Here is a 19,694-nt window from a genome sequence, read left to right on the forward strand (position 1 = left end):
CAGAGGCTGCCTTGTTCTTTTGTGTTGGACTATATGACCCTACACTGATTAGTCCCAGAATGCCAGATAATGTATTATATCTATTTTCTATACACTAAAAGCATAAAATATGTTTATGATAGCTATTTACTCCCTCACTGTACCCTTTCACTGTGGTAATTTTCTTAAACTTCCTTAAATTGGCTTCTTAATAGAAGTGTCAGTGTTTCGGTTTGCTAAACTGCCAAAATGCAGTATACCAGAAATGGGTTGGCTTATACATGGAGATTTATTAGCTTACAAAGTTACAGTTCTAAGGCCATGAAAATGTCCAACTCAAAGCATCAACAGGACAATATCTGGACTCTGAAGACAGGCTGCTGGTATCCAGGACACCTCTGTCACATGGGAAGGCACATGGCCCGTGTCTGCTGGTACTTACCTCCCAGGTTTTGTTGCTTTCAGCTTCTAGCTTCAGTGACTTCCTCTTTGCTTCTCTGGGGCTTTTTCTGTGAGTTTCTCTTGATTCAATCTCTCTTAGCTTCTGTATATGTTTTATCCTCTTATAAAGGACTCCAGTAAGGGGATTGAGGCCCACCTTGAATGAGATGGATCACATCTCAATTGAAATAACCTATTCAAAAGGTCCCACCCATAATGGGTCTGTACCCAAAGGAATGGATTAAAAGAACATGGCTTTTCTGCGGTACATAACAGCATGAAACTACCACAGTTAGCTAGAACAATCACTTGATACAATAATATATATTTTTAAAAATATTTTCTTTTTAAGGACAAGGAACATCCAAGATACCTGATCCCGGAGCTTTGCAAGCAGTTTTACCATTTGGGTTGGGTCACTGGAACTGGAGGAGGAATTAGCTTGAAGCATGGGTAAGTTTCCAGCTGACTTCATTCTGGGAATTCTTCATATGAGTACACTACAAGGAGCCTTACATGTAAAACTGATGATCAATTTTATGTGATACTGAAGGTATTTAGTTTCTAAAGGGAGAAACAGATATTTGCACAACTGAATGGAGCAAGGATGCAGAACTTGCAGATAAAATAAATACTTAAGGACTTAAGAAGCAGAATTTCTAATCAGAAGAATTTAGTCCTCAGTCATTGGAGTACCAAGGGTAAATAACATGCAAAATATTTTCATCTATCTGGAATTATAAAGGGTCTTCGCTAGGTTACTCGGGATTTGTTCCAAAGATTCAGATACACAATTAAATGTCACTTAAATACAGATTACTAATCATTAAGAGTCCTAAAAGCCATGTTTTATTGAGTGAAAAGAAAGGTCATATGCCTTTCTAAGCACATGTATCATTATTAATGGACATAACACTTTCTGGTCTATAGTTCTCTCAGGACAATACAAGAAGAACTGGACTTAAATTGAAACAGAGGAATGAATAGTATATAATTGTTCATTAGATTTATTCAGTGTCATTTCTTCAAGAGGATGAAGAAATAAGTAACTTATTAACGATAAGAATATCGGCATGCCAATAGAGGTTGTGGGATCTCAATCCCGCAAGGGTTTCTGGAATAGATTTAATGTTTTTCCCCCTGAAATGTTTTAGAAATATTATTGTCTAGAGGCTGAGTGTTAAACTGAGTGACTGCTGATTTATTTCTTTAATCTTGATTCACTTTCTTTAAACAAAATTAAATTAATAAAATATTTATATGCTATTGAGAATTTATATGGTAATGCCCCCAAGGTGGCTGCATTTGCCTGGTAAGGAATAGAATCTAAAATGTAATCGGAACATTCTGAACAAGAGGAATTTTATGGCATACTACAAGTTGATGCTATTGTAATTTCATCTGCTTCAAATTATGAAGTTATTCATGAAATATTAATTGAATAGTGGGAAATTACAGGAGGGGCCTTAGTCAACAACTAATATAGTTATGAATATAAGTATGTGCGCAGACACTATATCCATATGTGGTCCCACTCCACACGGATGTCTGTACATCCATCCTGTACCTCCTATCTTAGTGTCAACCTAGTGCTTATGTGTCCGTTCCCATTGTGCAGTCTTTCAGCTCATTGGCCTTGCTTCATTTATCCACTTAGGAGTTGAGTCCCAATAATTTTGAGTGATCTGCTTTCCCAACTGTATTATTTATATGAAATTATGTCCTAATTTTTGCCTTTAGTTAACTACTTTTTATTTCTATGTGCAGAAATAGTTTCTGTATGTACAAAATAGAGCTTTCTACCAAGCTGAACTACTGGCTTTTAAAAAAACAACAAAGTCAAAAATAGGATATGGATAAGGAGCCACTGAAAATCTCAAAAGGGTATTTTTTACCCTTTTGGCAGCATGGATCAAAAAATATGAACCATCAATATGTTGCATACAAGAGACTCATCTTAGACACAGGGACACAAAGAAATTGAAAGTGAAAGGATGGAAAAAATATTTCATGCAAACTCCAGCTAAAAGAAAGCAGGAGTAGCAATATTAATCTCAGATAAAATAGACTTTAAATGCAAGGATGTTATGAGAGACAAAGAAGGCCATTACATATTAATAAAAGGGGAAATTCAGCAAGAAGAAATAAAAATCATAAATGTTTATGCACACAATCATGGTGCCACAAAATACAGGAGACAAACACTGGAAAAACTAAAGGATGCAATGGATGTTTCCATAATAATTGCAGGAGACTTCAACACATCACTCTCTCCTATAGATAGATCAACGAGACAGAAGACCAATAAGGAAATTAAAAAGCTAAACAATCTGATAAATGAATTTGATTTAACAGACATATATAGAACATCACATCCCAAATCACCAGGGTACACATTCTTCTCTAGTGATCCAGAATAGATCATATGCTGGGACATTAAACAAGCCTCAATAAATTTAAAAAAATTATTCAAAGCACATTCTCTGACCACAGTGGGATACAATTAGAAATCAATAACCATCTAGAAAATTCACAAACACCTGGAGGTTGAACAACACATTCCTAAAATAAATGGTTTATAATGTAGAATGTAGCGGAACTAGCGATAGAGAGCAATTAATGAAGGGTGAATGAAAACTCAATAAGAACAGATAAGCTATCGTGGGTAAATTTAATGTTCTGGGAATGCCCAGGAATGACTATGGTTTGTTAATTTCTGATGGGTATGGTAGGAACAAGTTCACAGAAATGTTGCTGTATTAGGTTATTTTCTTGGGGTAGAGTAGGAACATGTTGAAAGTAAAGTAGTTATTTTAGGTTAGTTGTCTTTTTCTTACTCACTTGTTATGGTTTGTTTGAAATGTTTTTTTATTGTATATCTTTCTTTAAAAAAATATTTTTTGATATAGTTAATTTAAAAAAAAAGTTAATTAAGAGTTAACAACAATCAATGCAATATATGATACTGGAGTGGATCTAAGAATGGAGGAGAAAAGCTCAAAGGGGGCATAAGGAAAAAATTGGAATGTAGAATTTAAGCTTTATATCCAGATTAATTTTCTTGAATTAACTGCAGTTAAGTTAATGACATAAGTGAATATCCTTGTTTGTATCAAATGTACATGGAAGTGTTATGAGTTCAAGGAGTATGATATATGCAACCACTCTCAAATGTTCAGAAGATGATAAATGGGTAGATAGATAATTGATAGAAAGATAATAGATATAGTTAAAAGGGGGGGAGGGAGGAAGGAAGGAAGGAAGGAGGGAAGGAAGGAAGAGGGGAAGGAAGGAGAAAGAAAGGTACTGCAAAGGTAGCAACATGTAAAATTGGTAGATACGGATATCTGGGGGTGGGGGGATGTTGGAGTTCTCTGTATGGGGTTTGTATTGTATTTGCAACTGTCCTATATGTTTGAAATTATTTCAAATAAAAATTTTTAAAAAAATGTAAAGGACTATGTTCTTTCTAGCAAGGTTTTATTGATCCATGTACTACCCTTGTGTGTGGCTACCATAAACCACTCACTGACACATCTTTTAAAATTAAATGGCTTTTACAACACTATAATCTATTGCCAGGAAAATTGCATCATCTGTGTGAAATGCTTGTTCATAAGTCTGACTCTAAATGAGTGAGGAGCTCCTCCTGGAGGTCACGGATGGAATCATATTAAATTTGTTCTTTATGGAGTAAAATGGGTATTTTGTACTAAAATGTTTAAATTCTTCCCTGAAATTTAAATTATCTCATTAAGCTCACATCACTAATATCAACAATATCATTTTCATATTGTTAGTCAAAGTTTGGTTTTCTTTGCTGCTTAGACCAAGTAAATTCAGAATGAAATGCAAACTCAATAGCTTAAATTTCATAAAAATACTGAACACTCTTTGGAAATATAGAATTGTTTATTGGTTTCAAGTTTTAGCTAGCACCCTTCCAGCTCTACATTACTGGTATAATACCAAGTGATATGTTTAAAACACAGCTTAAAACATGAGCTGATTTAGAAGGAGGAGGTAGAGAAATCAAGAAAGTAACAGTAATCAAGGCAATTCCAGAATACTGAGCAACCATGTGTTTAGGGTAGGTTCCTACCCTTCAAATTTAGCATTTCCTGTTTTCAGAACGTAATACTTGTACATGTCATGGACACTAATCCTGTATGCTATCAGAATTATAATTAATGAAACCAAATTGATTTTTTAATGACTAGAAAGCATATAGAAATAGAAGCAACTGAACACAGAAGTATTATGAACTCTTGGGTTTTACTTCTCCTACTTACCACTCAGTGAAAGAGCAGGTGGTAGTATATAGAAACAAATTCCAAAACTTAATGCCTTGAAATTCAAAATACTTTTTGTTTGTGGCTTAAAAGTCAAAAGTCCAGGTAAATACTTCACATTCATTTTTGGCATATGTCCCTCCTAAAACTAAAGCCCTGACATCTTTGTATTTTTATCAAGGTACCTCTTTCGTTGTAGGTGTAAATATATTTTTTCTAAAACCTAGTTAGCGAATCTTTCAGTTATCCAAAGTTTATCAAACCTAAACTGACTTCCATTTTACAAAGGCAATAATAACAACAGATTCCACTTACCACTTAAATACAAAGAAAAAATACCTTGGATTTTCCCACTTTATAATTGAATTTTATTTACCAGCAGACCATTTTGTACTTTATTTGGGGCTGTTCCCAGTCCTGCATAAATTTCTCCCCACAGAAGACAGAGGAGTCTCCTTACCGGTGGAGGTAAGCTGACTATGCACCACACATGATTCTAGAGTTTCTTTCATGTCACATAGAATAAATGATTTGCATCCCAGATATCTATAAAGGGCCCTTTATAACAAGATCCTTACCCATTCCCAAAGGTTCCAGAGGAATGCTGCTCTATGGTATTCTTATGTAAAGCTCTAAAACAGTACGTACTCTATTGAAAGCGTATGTTTGAATCCTGCTTACCAGGCTCTGGATTTCACTCACACTGTCAGGCATTTATTTCCAGACCTTAATTCACCAATGGAAGCTTAAAAGAACTTTATTTCATCTTACATTATGTCAGTTCTAAGTTTATGGGTTTATTAGTAATCCCAACCCTGACAGCTCAGTTCAATATAGGTCATCATCCTTATTTTCACTATCAGATACTTGATGTATATGCAGTGCTCACATGTCCATGATGCAGCAGGAGAAGCTAGAGTATGCAGATAATAGGATTTCCTTGGTTTGCATATATGTGGCAGCTCATTAATACGTTGTAGCATGAATGGAAACTGATAAGGAGCCAAAGGTCCCTTGTTGAGGTAGAAGAGAATTTAGGAGAAGATTTTGAAATTAATTTCCAAATCAAATTTGAGAGCACTCTGTGGTAAATAGTAGAATATAGCATCCCCCTTAGCATGATTCTGTAACAGACATCTTCAGACGTAGCTATGTCTTTTATGTTTTTAGTGTTCTACAATTGTTTCAGCTTTATTCCAAATATTTTCACAAGATATGTGTGCTTGTCAAATAGGAAGCATACTCTTCTCTTCAAAAAAGTACCCCAAAATTATCTCTGTAATTGAATAAATTGTCCAGTAGGGGTCTCTGAACTTCATGTTTTATAATAAGAGCAATTCAAACAATAAAATTAATCCTGATTCTTTGCATGATAGAAATCTATGCCTTTGAATTTTGTAAAATACGGAATCGCTTCTGTTGAGCATATTTTCCCATGATTGGATTTTATAACTGATTACATGTATACTAGGATAAACTCTGCTTATTCATACTTAAAGACTTCTGATTTGCGTTTTTAGATTCTTCCCCCAACCAGATGAAAGCATGGTTACATTGGTTTTATACTGTAAAAAGAAAGAAATTAAAAATACGTACACGAAAACATGGAAAACAAAAGCAACCACTAACATGTTACTGCTCCACAAGCGTTATACAGGCATCAAAATGGCATGGCATTCTTTCTAGGCAGCCTAAATCATTAAATTAAGCAGTGTTTGTAGGACTTGATGTATAAAGCACATTAATGAGTGGACTACAAGAATAGATATTTTTCTTTGTGTAAAAGCAGAACACTAGAGTGAAATAAATACAAGTTTCTGTATTTTGTGTTACCAGCAATGAAATCTACATTGCTCCTTCTGGAGTGCAAAAGGAACGAATTCAGGTATGGTAAAAGGATACTTCTTAAAACCAAATGTCATTTCTTCTTCTTACTCAAATCTTGTTTTGCAAAGTGTAATTAATTTTAAAATAAAAATAAAATGTTGGTTTTGAAGTTGTGATAAATTAAATAATCAATGAGCATTTATTAAGTATAATTTTTTTAAGGTATAAGTATTCTCCATGTACTCAGTACATATATCGAAATCTCATTCTGCCTGTAGAGGGCAAAAGAGAATAGTTCATTCTTTAGTTGCAGGATTATAACCCGAGTTAGTAGGATAATCAGATTGATCATCTCAAATGGACCAAAATATGGAATACATCTTCTTACTATTCTAACCTATGGTTGACTCACATTTAGTAGTAGCAAAGCTATTCCAGTTTAAAGCTATGAAACTTTATTTCAAAACTTTGAGAAGGTCCTTTCTGTACTAATCCTGGAATAATACCCAAATCTAGGTAGAAAAACAAACAAAATACTTGACATTTATCTATGACAAGAAAAATAAAGCTGCTTCATTACAGTTTCTGGGATAAATCCCGGAAAATTAAAATTCAATGTAAAAGATATACATGTATTACTAAGAAATAATCTGTAGGTCTATATAATTCCTTAGAACTTTAAGAATAATATGCCTTACCAAGATTAAACTTTCTGAGTATCAGTTAAATTTCTCAGTGGATAAGAAAATTTTATACTGTCTTTTTCTTTTGTGAAATGTGAAAAAATAATCATAACACGCCCATCTGGGAATGTTAGTTTCTTTATATAGTCTCTCTGAAATATAGTTGTGAAATTAGAGGATAAAATTGAGAAGCTAAATTGATGAAATGACATCATTACATACATATTAATTTCTATATCAGTCATTTAAATTATAAGAGGAGTTTTTTTAACTCTCGAGAATATTTTTACTGTTAAAAAAATTTTTATTTCTCAAATTGGTTAAAAATTTTTGAGAAACTATAATTACATAAATATTTTAAATGTGAGTTAAATATGTATGTATATAATAGCACTCTGTGTTCATATAGAGTATGTGTAAATATGTATACTTGTGTGTGTGTGTGTGTATATATATATATATATATATATATATATATATATATATATAAGAAACAGGGACATTTCTAATTGATATTCTGTAAGTCTTTTTTTTCTTTTCTCCCTTTATAAATAGCCTGAAGACATGTTTGTTTGTGATATAAATGAACAGGATATAAGTGGACCTCCGCCATACAAGAATCTAAAAAAAAGCCAGTGTACTCCTCTTTTCATGAATGCTTACATGATGAGAGGTATGCAGAAAATGTATTAAACATAAAGAATATTTGCAGGCAAATAATTATTCTAATTAATGATAGTAAATAAATAATTATTACTAAATAATAGTAATTATCATTTTGGCTGACATTTACTGAATGCCTACTATGTGCATGAACTTTAAATGTGCTAACCCAGTCAATCCTCACATCAATCCTGTGAGGAAAGTCCATTATTATTCCGTTTTACATATGAGTGAACAGAGCCCTGGGAAGTCAAATAACCTCCCAAGTTAAACAGCTGGTGAATAGTGGAGCCAGGATTCCAACTCAGTTCATTTTGACTCCTCTCTGACTAGACTGTCAAATTGACTGGCTGAATACTGTATGTATATGTATAATCAGATTCCAGCTCTTCTTAGTTTAGAGTTGTACCTTTGGGAACTTTTCAGTAGAAATAAAGCAAATTACAACTGGGGGAGAATTACAGCCTTTTCTTCTCTTTGACCAGAATGATTGTCCCTTTTTGAAAAATTTACTGTATGATAAAATTAGGAGTTATTTTAAATAACTTCCAGAACTCTTGGTGGAAAACTGGCCTGGATGGAACATTTGAGCCTAGAGGACAATGTGAAGATGGAAAATGATAACTGAAATACTAGCTCTACCATGGGAATAAAGTCATTAGGACCATCCTTAATATAGCAACTGGGTGAAATTAATATAAAGTAAGTTATCATGCTGTGTTCTATTCCGGACATTATCAGCTACCACTGAAAGTATATAACTTCAGGAACATCCTAACAGCATGAAGAATCTTTCTTTGATTAAAGCTTAATAAACTTACCATTGCTAAAGTAGCCATTTCTGAATTTTACAGAATACAGATTATTTTTTAGGAAAATCCTTTTCATCTATACCTCAAAATCTCTCCCATCCCTTTATACTACCAAGACTTGGCCTGCTCTCTGACACCTAGCTTGGTGATTAAGAAAATGAGCTCTAAAGTCAGTGAGCCCTATAGTTAGACAGACCTGGGTTCAAACCCTAGTTCTGCCACTGTCTGTGAACTGCAGGAAAGTTATTTAACATCTCTAAGCCACTGTTTTCTCTACTGTTAAATGAGGGAGATGGTATTTACCTCTGTAGTTGTGATGAGGCAAAGAGATGTTGAAGGAGTTTGCCCAGTGCCTGTCAAAAGGAATCCTGCATTAAATGGCAGTTTTGTTACGATTATGATCTCCATGGTTAATATATCTATACTTCAGACCCTCTAAGTTTCTTAAATCATGATTTCATACAGTTATATTTTTCAGCCTTAATTGGCTTTAATCCCATTAAGGCACACAAGAACTCATCCCATTCATTGACTCATTTTTTCGAAAGATGTTTCTTGAGCATGTGTGTATTGTGCATTGTCCTGATTTTAGCTATATTTTGATGTTTTTCTTACCTTCCAGCTCTTCAATTATTTCTCTCCTCTTACCTTTCTCCCTACCCAATTTTTTATACTATGCCAGGAAACACAGGTCCTTAACTTTTATATATATTTTATTTTATAGTGGATTTCATATGTTAAATATATATATATTTATATATATATTGTGTGTGTGTGTGTATCTTTCAAAGGTATAATTTGGTCTTCATTGAGCATGTGACTTTATTCTTCCACCTTCAGGAGCGGGTGCAGTGATTCACACCCACTCAAAAGCTGCTGTCATGGCCACCCTTCTCTTTCCAGGACGGGAGTTTAAAATTACTCATCAAGAGATGATAAAAGGAATAAGGAAATGTACCTCAGGAGGGTGTTATAGGTATTTTTAATTTTTTGTTTGTTTGTTTAAATAATTTTCTAAAGTATTTTTCCTTCTTTTTGGTAAACAGGATACTGATTTTTTTGCGCGTTTAATGCAGTATTGTGGTGTCTATGTTAAATATTCCACTTAATATAATGCTTCCAGATCCATTCTTAGTGACACCAAATCAGATGGCTTCTTCCTCCCCGTGCCTGCCATGATAAACTATTAGCAACATGAATAATGAATGTTTATCAGAGTAAAATGAAAAAAACATGGCTGGAATTTCTATAGAAATGGGAAAATTATGTTCCTACATTGAAGGGCCCAAAAAGCAGGATCTCCCCACCTTGACTTTGTCTTCAGGAGGTGTCAGCCCTTACTAAAATTTATATTCTATTTTGATTTAATTTAGTATTTCTGGAATGTTTTCATATTTATAAAAGTCTTATACTTATTTTAATTAAGTAGATGTCTACATTTTTATGATCTTTCAGTGTAGTGATATAGTATAAAACAGTGACCTTCTAGATAAGTTTAAATAAATCTACCAACCCACAAAAATGTGATAATCATTCATAAATCTAGAATTTAGGGACGTGAAGAAACATGTTCTTAGTGCTCAGGTACAAGCTAAGCATTCCATTTGAATTTATTAGCATTCTTATTCTTGTGCCCTCACCCTTCTTAATTTCCTGAAGGGCCTAAAAACTTTCTACTTTGCCTTGTTTGGAGAAAAACAGTGCCAGTTTTTCTTGCAGTGTTCTTAACACTAGTACCATATTGTTGCTGCATGTAATAGAATGTACGTGTTCAAACTAGTGTGCTGAGAAATTAATTTGATTTGATTTCAGTTAATATCTATTGTGTGCCTAAAGCATTCCTCTGCACTGTGAAATACCTATTTACAAAAGTTAAATATTGAAGTTGTGAAAAGCGAATGTACGGAGTAAAGTGTAGCCCCATATTACCTTTTCCATAGTTGGAACTTGAAGGAGAGGCATCATGTGTGCTCTCAGTTTATAAGGTATTGGTTGGCTTTGGTGAAGAAATAAAAATTGATCAAGAACATGGAAAGGGTGGTGTTCCAGTTTGCTTATGCTGCCATTAAGCAAAATACCAGAAATGGATTAGCTCTTATAAAGGGGGTTTATTTGGTTACACAGTTACAGTCTTAAGGTGATAAAGTGTCCAAGGTAAGGCTTCAACAGTCAGGTACCTTCACTGGAGAAAGGCCAATGGCATCCGGAAAACCTCTGTTAGCTGAGAAGGCACATGGCTGGTGTCAGCTTGTTCCCAGGTTGTGTTTCAAAATGGCGTTCTCCAAAATGTCTGCATCAGCTTCCAATGGCTGTCTTCAAAATGTCTCTCTAAGCTGCTCTAATGTCCTTCTGTGTGTGAACTCCTTTATATGTCTCCAGGGATCCAATTAATACCCACCCTGAATGGGTGGGGTAACAGCTCCATGGAAATTATCCAATCAAACGTTTCACTCACAGTTGATTGAGTCACATCTCAATCTAATCAACAATAATATGTCCGCCTCCACAAGACTGCATCAAAGATAATGGCGTTTTGGGGGCCATAAAACATCCAAACCGGCACAGGTGGATAGAGAAACAGAGCACAATAGAGAAGGAGCCTTTGGAAGTTTGTGGGGAAAAAAAGAGTGACTTGAATGAAAAGATATCCTTTGTGATACATCATAAAGTATCCAATGTATATGTTATTTTGAATGTTTCAGAATTTAAAGAATAAAAAAAAATTTTTTGAAAGATGCCCTTTGTAGTTCTTGTTGAGTGTGGCTGGAAAATTAGTAACAGGGTCATTAATATAGCTCAAGGGCTGTATACTCTATCAAAATTAAGGGAGAATCCTTAAAAGAAGGGATGGGAAAGGTCAGATGAGGTAAGATGAAGAAACTGAAAGGATGGAGTTGATCTCCTCTACTCTATTTAAAAAAAAAGAAAGTCTATTTTAAAAAAAAAAGGTCAGATTCTTACGAGGGCAAGGTTAGTATATTTAAATACAGTTGTCCTCTTTTTTGGAAGCAAAATGCCTATGATAGATTGAAAACAAACTTTTGGGGTGTAAAAGGACTATTCTGGCTATGTTCCTCTTTAAAAAAATTCAGGTCTTCATTTCTTGTGGTATTACTTTGCATCTGGAGCTATTTCTGACTATTTAGTGTATGTTAGAGGAAAATATAAATTTGTAGTTCTTCTGGCCAATATTAGGAAAGATTTGGGGCCAGCAGTTCATCCATAGGGAGAAGGCAGGTGTTACATTTACAATGCAAGAGAAATTTATGTAAAAAGGAAAACTTTTCTGACTTTGATTGCTTACATATAACTTAATTTTACCAGTAATGAAGTTACTTGCTTAAATATTACTACATGAATGAGAAGGAAAATACATATTATTTCATCACACGTATGTACTTAGAAAAAAGTGGAAGTAAAAGAAGTTTTAATGTCACAGATTTGAGAATCCTTCTGAAAATATTATAATTTTAAAAGATATCTCCAAAAGGTTCTTGCTATCCCAGTACCACAAACCACACCTGCATTTATTGGTTTGTCTATCTCAGGTACTTTGGGGCACTGCAGAGATGAAATTGAATGAGTTCATATTATTGGGAAATTCTTACTTAATAAATAATTCAATTGTTAATCCTCTCTATGCTTTAGATTCTGAGATTTATCGTTTCTTATCTCCTGTTAAAAATATTATGATTGTCTTTGCTTCAAGGAAATACTTGTATGATCTTGATGATTTCTTGTTGGGTTTTGGTATGCTATACAAACTTCTGCCACTTATACTTAGGATTAGAACAATGCGTGCCAAATTCCCAAGGCATCTTTTGATATAGATGTTTATGTAAGATGCACAGAATAACATGCAACATCTTGTCCATAATTTGGAGTGGCTTTCCACATATAATGAGAATGTCATTTTAACTGGTTACTGAAAAAATTATAAATTTGGATACATTTATTTAAAACAAATGAGAAAAATGGCCTGTTTCATTTTACAGATATGATGATATGTTAGTAGTACCCATTATTGAAAATACACCTGAGGAGAAAGACCTCAAAGAACGAATGGCTTGTGCAATGAATGAGTATCCAGACTCCTGCGCGGTACTAGTCAGACGTCATGGAGTCTACGTATGGGGAGAAACATGGGAGAAGGCTAAAACCATGTAAGTGTAAATCAAAGAACATTTGGGACAAATTACCATACTCTAAAAGTGAAAGAGAATGAAATATGTTTTATGATTCAAAATGAACTAACATCTTTTTTGTTATTGGTCAAATTAGTTTAATTTTAAGTGGTTTTTCATTATTATTTCTAGATATTTGATTTTCATTATGTATGCATTCAGAGATATTTATTGAATGAGGTATTATTTGTCAAGGCCTTATGCACTTTGATACAAACAGGAAGGAGATAGATATATAGAACATAGATCCTATTCAGGCTGGTAGGGAGAATAAAGCTAACCCAAGATATGTAATGATTTGCTACATATATTTTGAAAAGTGGCACATAGTAAAAAATTGATGTAAGTAGTGTGTTTTTAAACTCTCCTTTATTTTCTGAGCAGTTATAAATATGGTTGTATGATTCAGTATGATTCATTTCCATATTTTAATGTTAGGGGAAAAATAAGAAACATTTGGCCTAGAATTGAGGAAAAAAATATACTGACAACCCAGTAGGATTAACTAAAGGGAAAGGAGAAATGGCATTACTTAGGATTGGAGAACTCAGTTTTATTAGACACCTTCAGTTCTTTTTGCTTTTTCTTTTTTAGGTGTGAGTGTTATGACTATTTGTTTGACATTGCTGTATCAATGAAGAAAGTAGGACTAGATCCTTCACAACTTCCAGCTGGAGAAAATGGAATTGTATAAACCAATAACAAGTTTAATCATATACAGAGATAAAGCTAGTCTTAATTATCAGTAAAATGAAACAATTTTTTTTAATGAATTGAAAATTTCCATGAAGTCTACTTCACTGTCAATTTGTCACCAAATACCACAGATGCTCACCCTGAATCTCTTCTGACATTAATGGTATTTTGCTTATATTCTTGAAATTTTAAATGACAATGCAGTGGAATAAAAATTTTGTAATTAAGTTTCTTTTGTTTCTTTTTAAATCCTGAACAGCAAAGTATTTGCCTTTGAATCGATTCCTTTTTAATAAACACTCTCAGAATTCTTAATGTTTAAAGTTGTTGATAGAATTCATTGGTAAATTTCCATTTAATTATTGAATAAGTATTTTCTTGTTTTCATATTAGTATCATAAAATTTATTTGAAAAGTTAAGGCCAAACATATCCCTCAATGTTAATGTCAAAACTATTTTAAAGATTTCCCCTATATGCTTTAGTGCTTCCTTATAATATAACATACAGCACTGGTATATTGAAATCTGTTGTGAAACTCAAGTCAGATGATATTAACTCAAACTCTACTCGCCAAACCAACCCTGAACAAACCATTGATATAACCAGAAAGTACTTTTTTAATGTAACTGAAAGTAACATCAACTTGAATATAAAGGTTTTATTTAGTTATTGCTTTTTTTTAATTGAGGGAGAAAATCAATGTTGCATCACCTCCAGAATCTTAATCTCACCCACCTCTTAGATTATTGTTTTCCACCCTTTGAGCTCACTCCAGCAATTCTCTAACCTCATTCAGATTTCCAATCTCTTGATTTTTCATTATCCATTACTCTCTTCATGTCCTTCCTTAAGAAGCATGGATTACATTGTCCAGTATTTGAACAATTATATTGCAAACATCTTTACCCCTTGTATCTTGCTTCCTGTCACATCACCTTGTAAATACATCAACCCTTGTTAAGCCCAACTTTTCTCTTACTTGGTATCCGTACCCAAGCAGCAAGAACCAACGGAGAAAAATTGTACAGTCATGTTGACTTCCCTTCAAATTTAAGACCACAAATTTCAGTGGGCACTCAATACTGTCAAAATACCACAATTCCCTAGTAATTCATTTTCCCACCTCATGACTGTGTCTCCTTACCCTTCTCTTTATCAAATCTCCAACATCTTCTCCCCACCAATTTTCAGCTGATAACCTCATCTCATACTTGAAGAGATGAAAAGATTCATTCCAAAGAGAACTACCTAATCTTCTCACTTCACCAACCTTCTTGCCTACGCTTTCTTTGCCTCTTTCCTTCTACAAAGTTGGTTCTAAGGCCAGTTCTTCCACTTATGCCTTTGATCCAGTGTCCTTTTACTTTCTCAAGGGGTTAAATTCTTCAAGTATCCTCACATTTATCCCATTTCCCTCCTGTATTGTTGAGTTTTTACCTTCTTAACTAAATCTTCTCCATCAGTATAACACTTCTTGTAATGTCTTCCATCATAACACACATACACACACAAGCCTTGCCTTCAACCTTCACCTAACCCCAGCACCTTCAGAGTTCATGAAAGAATTGTCTATGTTTCAATCTACTTTCTGTTCTCCCACTTGCTCCTTGACCCACTCCGGTCAGGCTTTGTCCACATCTCTGCACTGAAACAGCTCTTACCAAGATTAGCAAAACTCCTATATTCTCAACTTATTTGAATGCTTCTTTCACATCTTTGCTCTAAATGAAACCTGTTTCTCCTAAAGACAGTTTCCCCTGAAGCTTTCAACTGATGGTTGTTTTCACTTCCTCTCTTACCACCAGGCCTGGCTGTGTGATAAGTGAATTCCTTGAGCACTAAATGTCTTTCCCAGTCCCTTGTTCCACTGTACTTGGCAAACCTTCAACCATAGTTAATTTCATCTCTCTTCTGACTCCAAACCTGTACCTATGCTTCTGAGTATGGCTGGAGGAAAACTTACAACCATGTTAACTTCAAGTGGGCCATTAATGCTGTGATTTTACTTTATTACCTTTATCCATTCATTCTCCCACTCCCCTGGACAATTATTTCTCTGTTCTCAAACTAACAACACCTCTTCCCAGGCTGATGACCTTGAGTGCTATCTCACTGACAAAAGAGAAGCCATCAAAGATGACTTCCCCGAAAAATAAGATGCGATGAGAGAACAAAATCTGTAGAACATAATATAAATAAATTGGGAAATCAAGCTTTGAAAAGAGCTGTAAAATACACGCAGCCAACATAGTCATCGTCAAAATCCCCACCAGGATCCCCTGAGCAGTGCTATGGGACTTAAAAAATAGAACCCAGTGCCCACCCCAGGCTGGGAAGGGACTTCCACAGACAAGTAACTTCATATATGGTGAGACCAGATAAAAGTGCTGGGCTTGCAAGCCTGATGAGATGTATGAGGTTCACCTTGGGCACTTCTGTCTTAGACGCAGAATGAAGCCATTTCTCCATAGAGCCTAATTCCTTTTACTGGGACCGTGGCCCTTTCAAATGGCTCTGTGCCTTCTGACATGACTTGAAAGGGCTCCTACTGGCCAAACACAGGACATCAAGAAGATGCTCAAATGTAATGGGTTCAATACACCAACTATGTTTAAATTCATGAGTTATATTAATAGTAAAAAGACCCTCTTTGGTCATCTTTGGAGGTTTCCTAGGGCACCACTCATTGCTCTGAAAACTGATAAAGGAAAAAATAAGGCCACGAAAGTGCTTTTCCTATATAGAATGTGTATCAGAGTAACCAACTAGTTGATGAGGCAAAGTTCTTCTTTATAGAAGAATCACAGCTAATAAAATAGTCAAATTAAAGGAATGATAAAGCTGTCCTGTTATCTAATGAAGCAGTCAATCTAAGTAACAATCATCAGTTGCTCCTAAAACCATTAAGATTGCTGGGAAGCTGATGATGGAAAAGATCAAGGTGACGGCCCCTGAACCCACTTATTAATATTGGCATTGCCCAAAGTGGGTCAAGCAGACCACACGGGCCTCCTAATGGAATGCAGAGGGATGAACACACCAGCATCTATGAAGCCAAAGTTACCAAAAGAAAAGCTGAGGCTAATCAAGCCTCTAGAGTCAGATCTAACTACAGAGTTTTCGGAAATAGAAGAGAATGCTAAATGACATGACGACACAGAGGGAGGCAACCAGTCTGATCCAGAATGAAGAAAAGAGTATACACGGCAAATGATCCAGTTTCTTCAACAAATAAATGATATGAAAAAAAAGAGGGTCTGGGGAGAAACTGTTATCAATTTTAACAAAAATTTAAATGTAATATGTGCCATCGTCTCAATCCTGATTCAAACAAATCAACTGTAAAAAGGTATTTTTGAGACAAATGAACACAGACTGGTTATTAGATGATATTAGAGAATTATTGATAATTTTGTTGAGTGTGATGATGCTGGTATTGTAGTTATTTCTAAGTCTTCATTTATTAGAGATACATAGTGAAGTATTTACAGGAAAAGGGCCATGATGTATGGAATGTGCTTTCAAATACCCCAGGAAAAACAAGGGGTGGGAGGACAGATGAAACAAGAATGGCAGAATGCTAATAATTGTTGAAGTTGGGTGACAGGTATGTGGGGATTCACTATATTATTCTCTTTGCTTTTAAGTATGTTGGAGAAAAAAACATGACAAAAGATTGCAAAAAGACACAACCATTAGGCAAGGAGTGCTCATCACAATGTTGTTTAAATGGCAAAAACTTGCAAACAACCTAAATCTTTATCAATAGGGGATAAGCCAGGTAAATTGTAACACACACAGAAAGCTGTGCCAGTCTGTATATATTACATTCCCCAGAAAAAGCCATATTCTTTAATGCAGTCTTGTAGGGGCAGACATATTAGTGTTAATTAAGTTGGAACCTTTGGATTAGGTTGTTTCCATGGAGATGTGACCCATCCAAACTGTAGGGTGATAACTCTGATTAGATAATTTCCATGGAGGCGTGGCCCTGCCCATTCAGCATAGACCATGATTAGTTTACCAGAGCCCTATATAAGAGCTCAGACAAAAGGAGCTCGCTACTGCAACTTACAGAGGCATTTGAAGATGACCATTGAAAGCAGAATTTTGCTGATGCTTTGGAGGTACTAGTCCAAAGTTTGCCCTAAGAAGCTGATACAGAGACATTTTGGAGAACACCATTTTGAAACGCAACCTGGGAGCAAGCAGATGCCAGCCACGTGCCTTCCCAGCTAACAGAGGTTTTCCAGACACCAATGGCCTTTCTCCAGTGAAGGTACCCTATTGTTGATGCCTTACCTTGGACACTTTATGGCCTTAAGACTGTAACTTTATAACCAAATAAACCCCCTTTATAAAAGCAAAAAAAAAAAAAAAATGACTTCCCCGGATTCCCTGTATTTTCCCACCAGCCTGCTTGTACTCTGCCTCTGCTCCCATTTCCACAGATGAACTATCAGTACTTCTCACTAAGGCCAGCCTCCTCACGTGTGCAGTAGATCCCCCACTCTCCTACTTGAGGACATCATTCCAGCAATGCCCCCCATCATCATCATCAATTTTGTTTTCTACTATATCTTTCCCTTCAGCATTTATAAACATGCTGCTCTCTCTCTCATCTTAAAAAATCTCAAACCCACTTTCTCCATATACTGTCTTGTTTTTCTGCTTTTGTCTTCAAGGCTTCTCAAAAGAGTTGGCATAATCTGTCCAATTCCTCTTCTTCTATTCCCTTGAATTCATTCCAATCAGGCTTTCATCCATACCTCTCTGCTAAAAACTGTTATCATGGCCTCTAAAAATGACATTGCCAAAACCAGTGGTTAGTTCTCAGACTTCATCTTAACTTATCAGCTTTTGATATGGTTGATTCAATCCTCTTCTGTGAAACACTTTGTTTTGTCTTCCAGGTCATACACTGGTTTTCCACATACCCAACCACTCCTTTTTTTTCAGCTTGCAAAGTCTCAAGCACCCTATTGGTCACTTGTTGGGCAACTTCTTTTCTCTATCCCTACTCCCTCGATGATCTCATCCATTTTCATGGTTTTAACTACTAATTATACTCTGGCAATTCCTAAATTTATGTAGACAGCTCACCTATTTTTCCTGATCTCCAAACTCATACATCTGATTACTAGATATCGCCACAGAAATGTTTATGAGACATCTCAAACTTAACATGTCAAAACAGAATTCCCAACCTAATCTTCCACCCCACCCTATCCCCCTACTACCTCCCCAAACTTTCCTGAAGTCTTCCCTGATTCAGTTAATGGTAACTCCATCCTTCCAGTAACCAGTAATCTTGGTGTCATACTTGATGGTTTCTGACATATGCTACATCCAGTTAAATCAACAAATCCTATCACCTTTATCTTCAAAATATAGACAGAATCTCTAAATTTATCACCTCCATTTCTCACCTAAATTAATTGCAATTGCCTCCTAATCAAATTCTCTGCCTCCCACCCTCACCCCCACTCCCAGCGTCCATTTGCAGCACAGAAGCCCACATGATCCTGTTAACATGGAAGCAACAGCATCATTCTTCCACTCAAAACTCGAGCTTCCCAACACACAACAAAAGCACTGTACTATCTTCCCCTGTGTCCCATTGCCTTTCTAACCTTATTCAGTTGCCATATTCATTTACTATGTTCCAGCTCCTCTGGTATCCTCTTGAGTCTTGAAATGCATCAGACACTTTTGCCCATGTTCTTCCCTCTTTAATTGTTCTTCCTCCAGACATCCACAAGGCTCATCACTCCTCTTCCTCCATTAGGTCTCAGATGTCACCTCTGATCTTCCCAGAGCATCCTACCTGCAGCAGCCTCCTTTCTCCACACTCTCTCCATCCTTGCGTTAGATTTCTTTACAGTACTTAAAACCATCTAACATAAAGTACTTATAACCAACTAAATTGAAGCAAAGTTTGAACCACTAGTTAAATCCTCAAGGTTATCATTTTTTCATGTATTTTGAGTTTTTCCTACTTGGTTCTTGTAAGTCATATGCAGTCAGAGTGTGTGTATGTGTCATTTCAGTCTTTTTGGTAGGAGTATAGTTTTTCATTCTTTAAAATATGATTAGCCTCATGTGAAATTTCTAT

The 19,694-nt window shown here is 35.2% G+C and overlaps 1 protein-coding gene across 2 annotated transcripts in view; it reads left to right on the forward strand.

Moving 5' to 3' along the window:
- Positions 1 to 13,804, forward strand: part of LOC119538123 (APAF1 interacting protein) — a 42,629-nt gene extending 28,825 nt beyond the window's left edge. For both annotated transcript variants that reach the window (XM_037840861.1, XM_037840862.1), the window contains exons 2-7: positions 773 to 873; positions 6,549 to 6,597; positions 7,778 to 7,895; positions 9,538 to 9,673; positions 12,693 to 12,860; positions 13,476 to 13,804. In XM_037840861.1, coding sequence (XP_037696789.1) covers positions 773 to 873; positions 6,549 to 6,597; positions 7,778 to 7,895; positions 9,538 to 9,673; positions 12,693 to 12,860; positions 13,476 to 13,575 — 672 coding nt within the window. In that variant the 3' untranslated portion in view covers positions 13,576 to 13,804. The remainder of the gene's footprint in view (positions 1 to 772; positions 874 to 6,548; positions 6,598 to 7,777; positions 7,896 to 9,537; positions 9,674 to 12,692; positions 12,861 to 13,475) is intronic.
- The last annotated feature ends 5,890 nt before the right edge of the window (positions 13,805 to 19,694 follow it).

This window comes from Choloepus didactylus, chromosome 6, assembly GCF_015220235.1.
Source record: "Choloepus didactylus isolate mChoDid1 chromosome 6, mChoDid1.pri, whole genome shotgun sequence".
Lineage (NCBI taxonomy): Eukaryota > Metazoa > Chordata > Mammalia > Pilosa > Megalonychidae > Choloepus > Choloepus didactylus.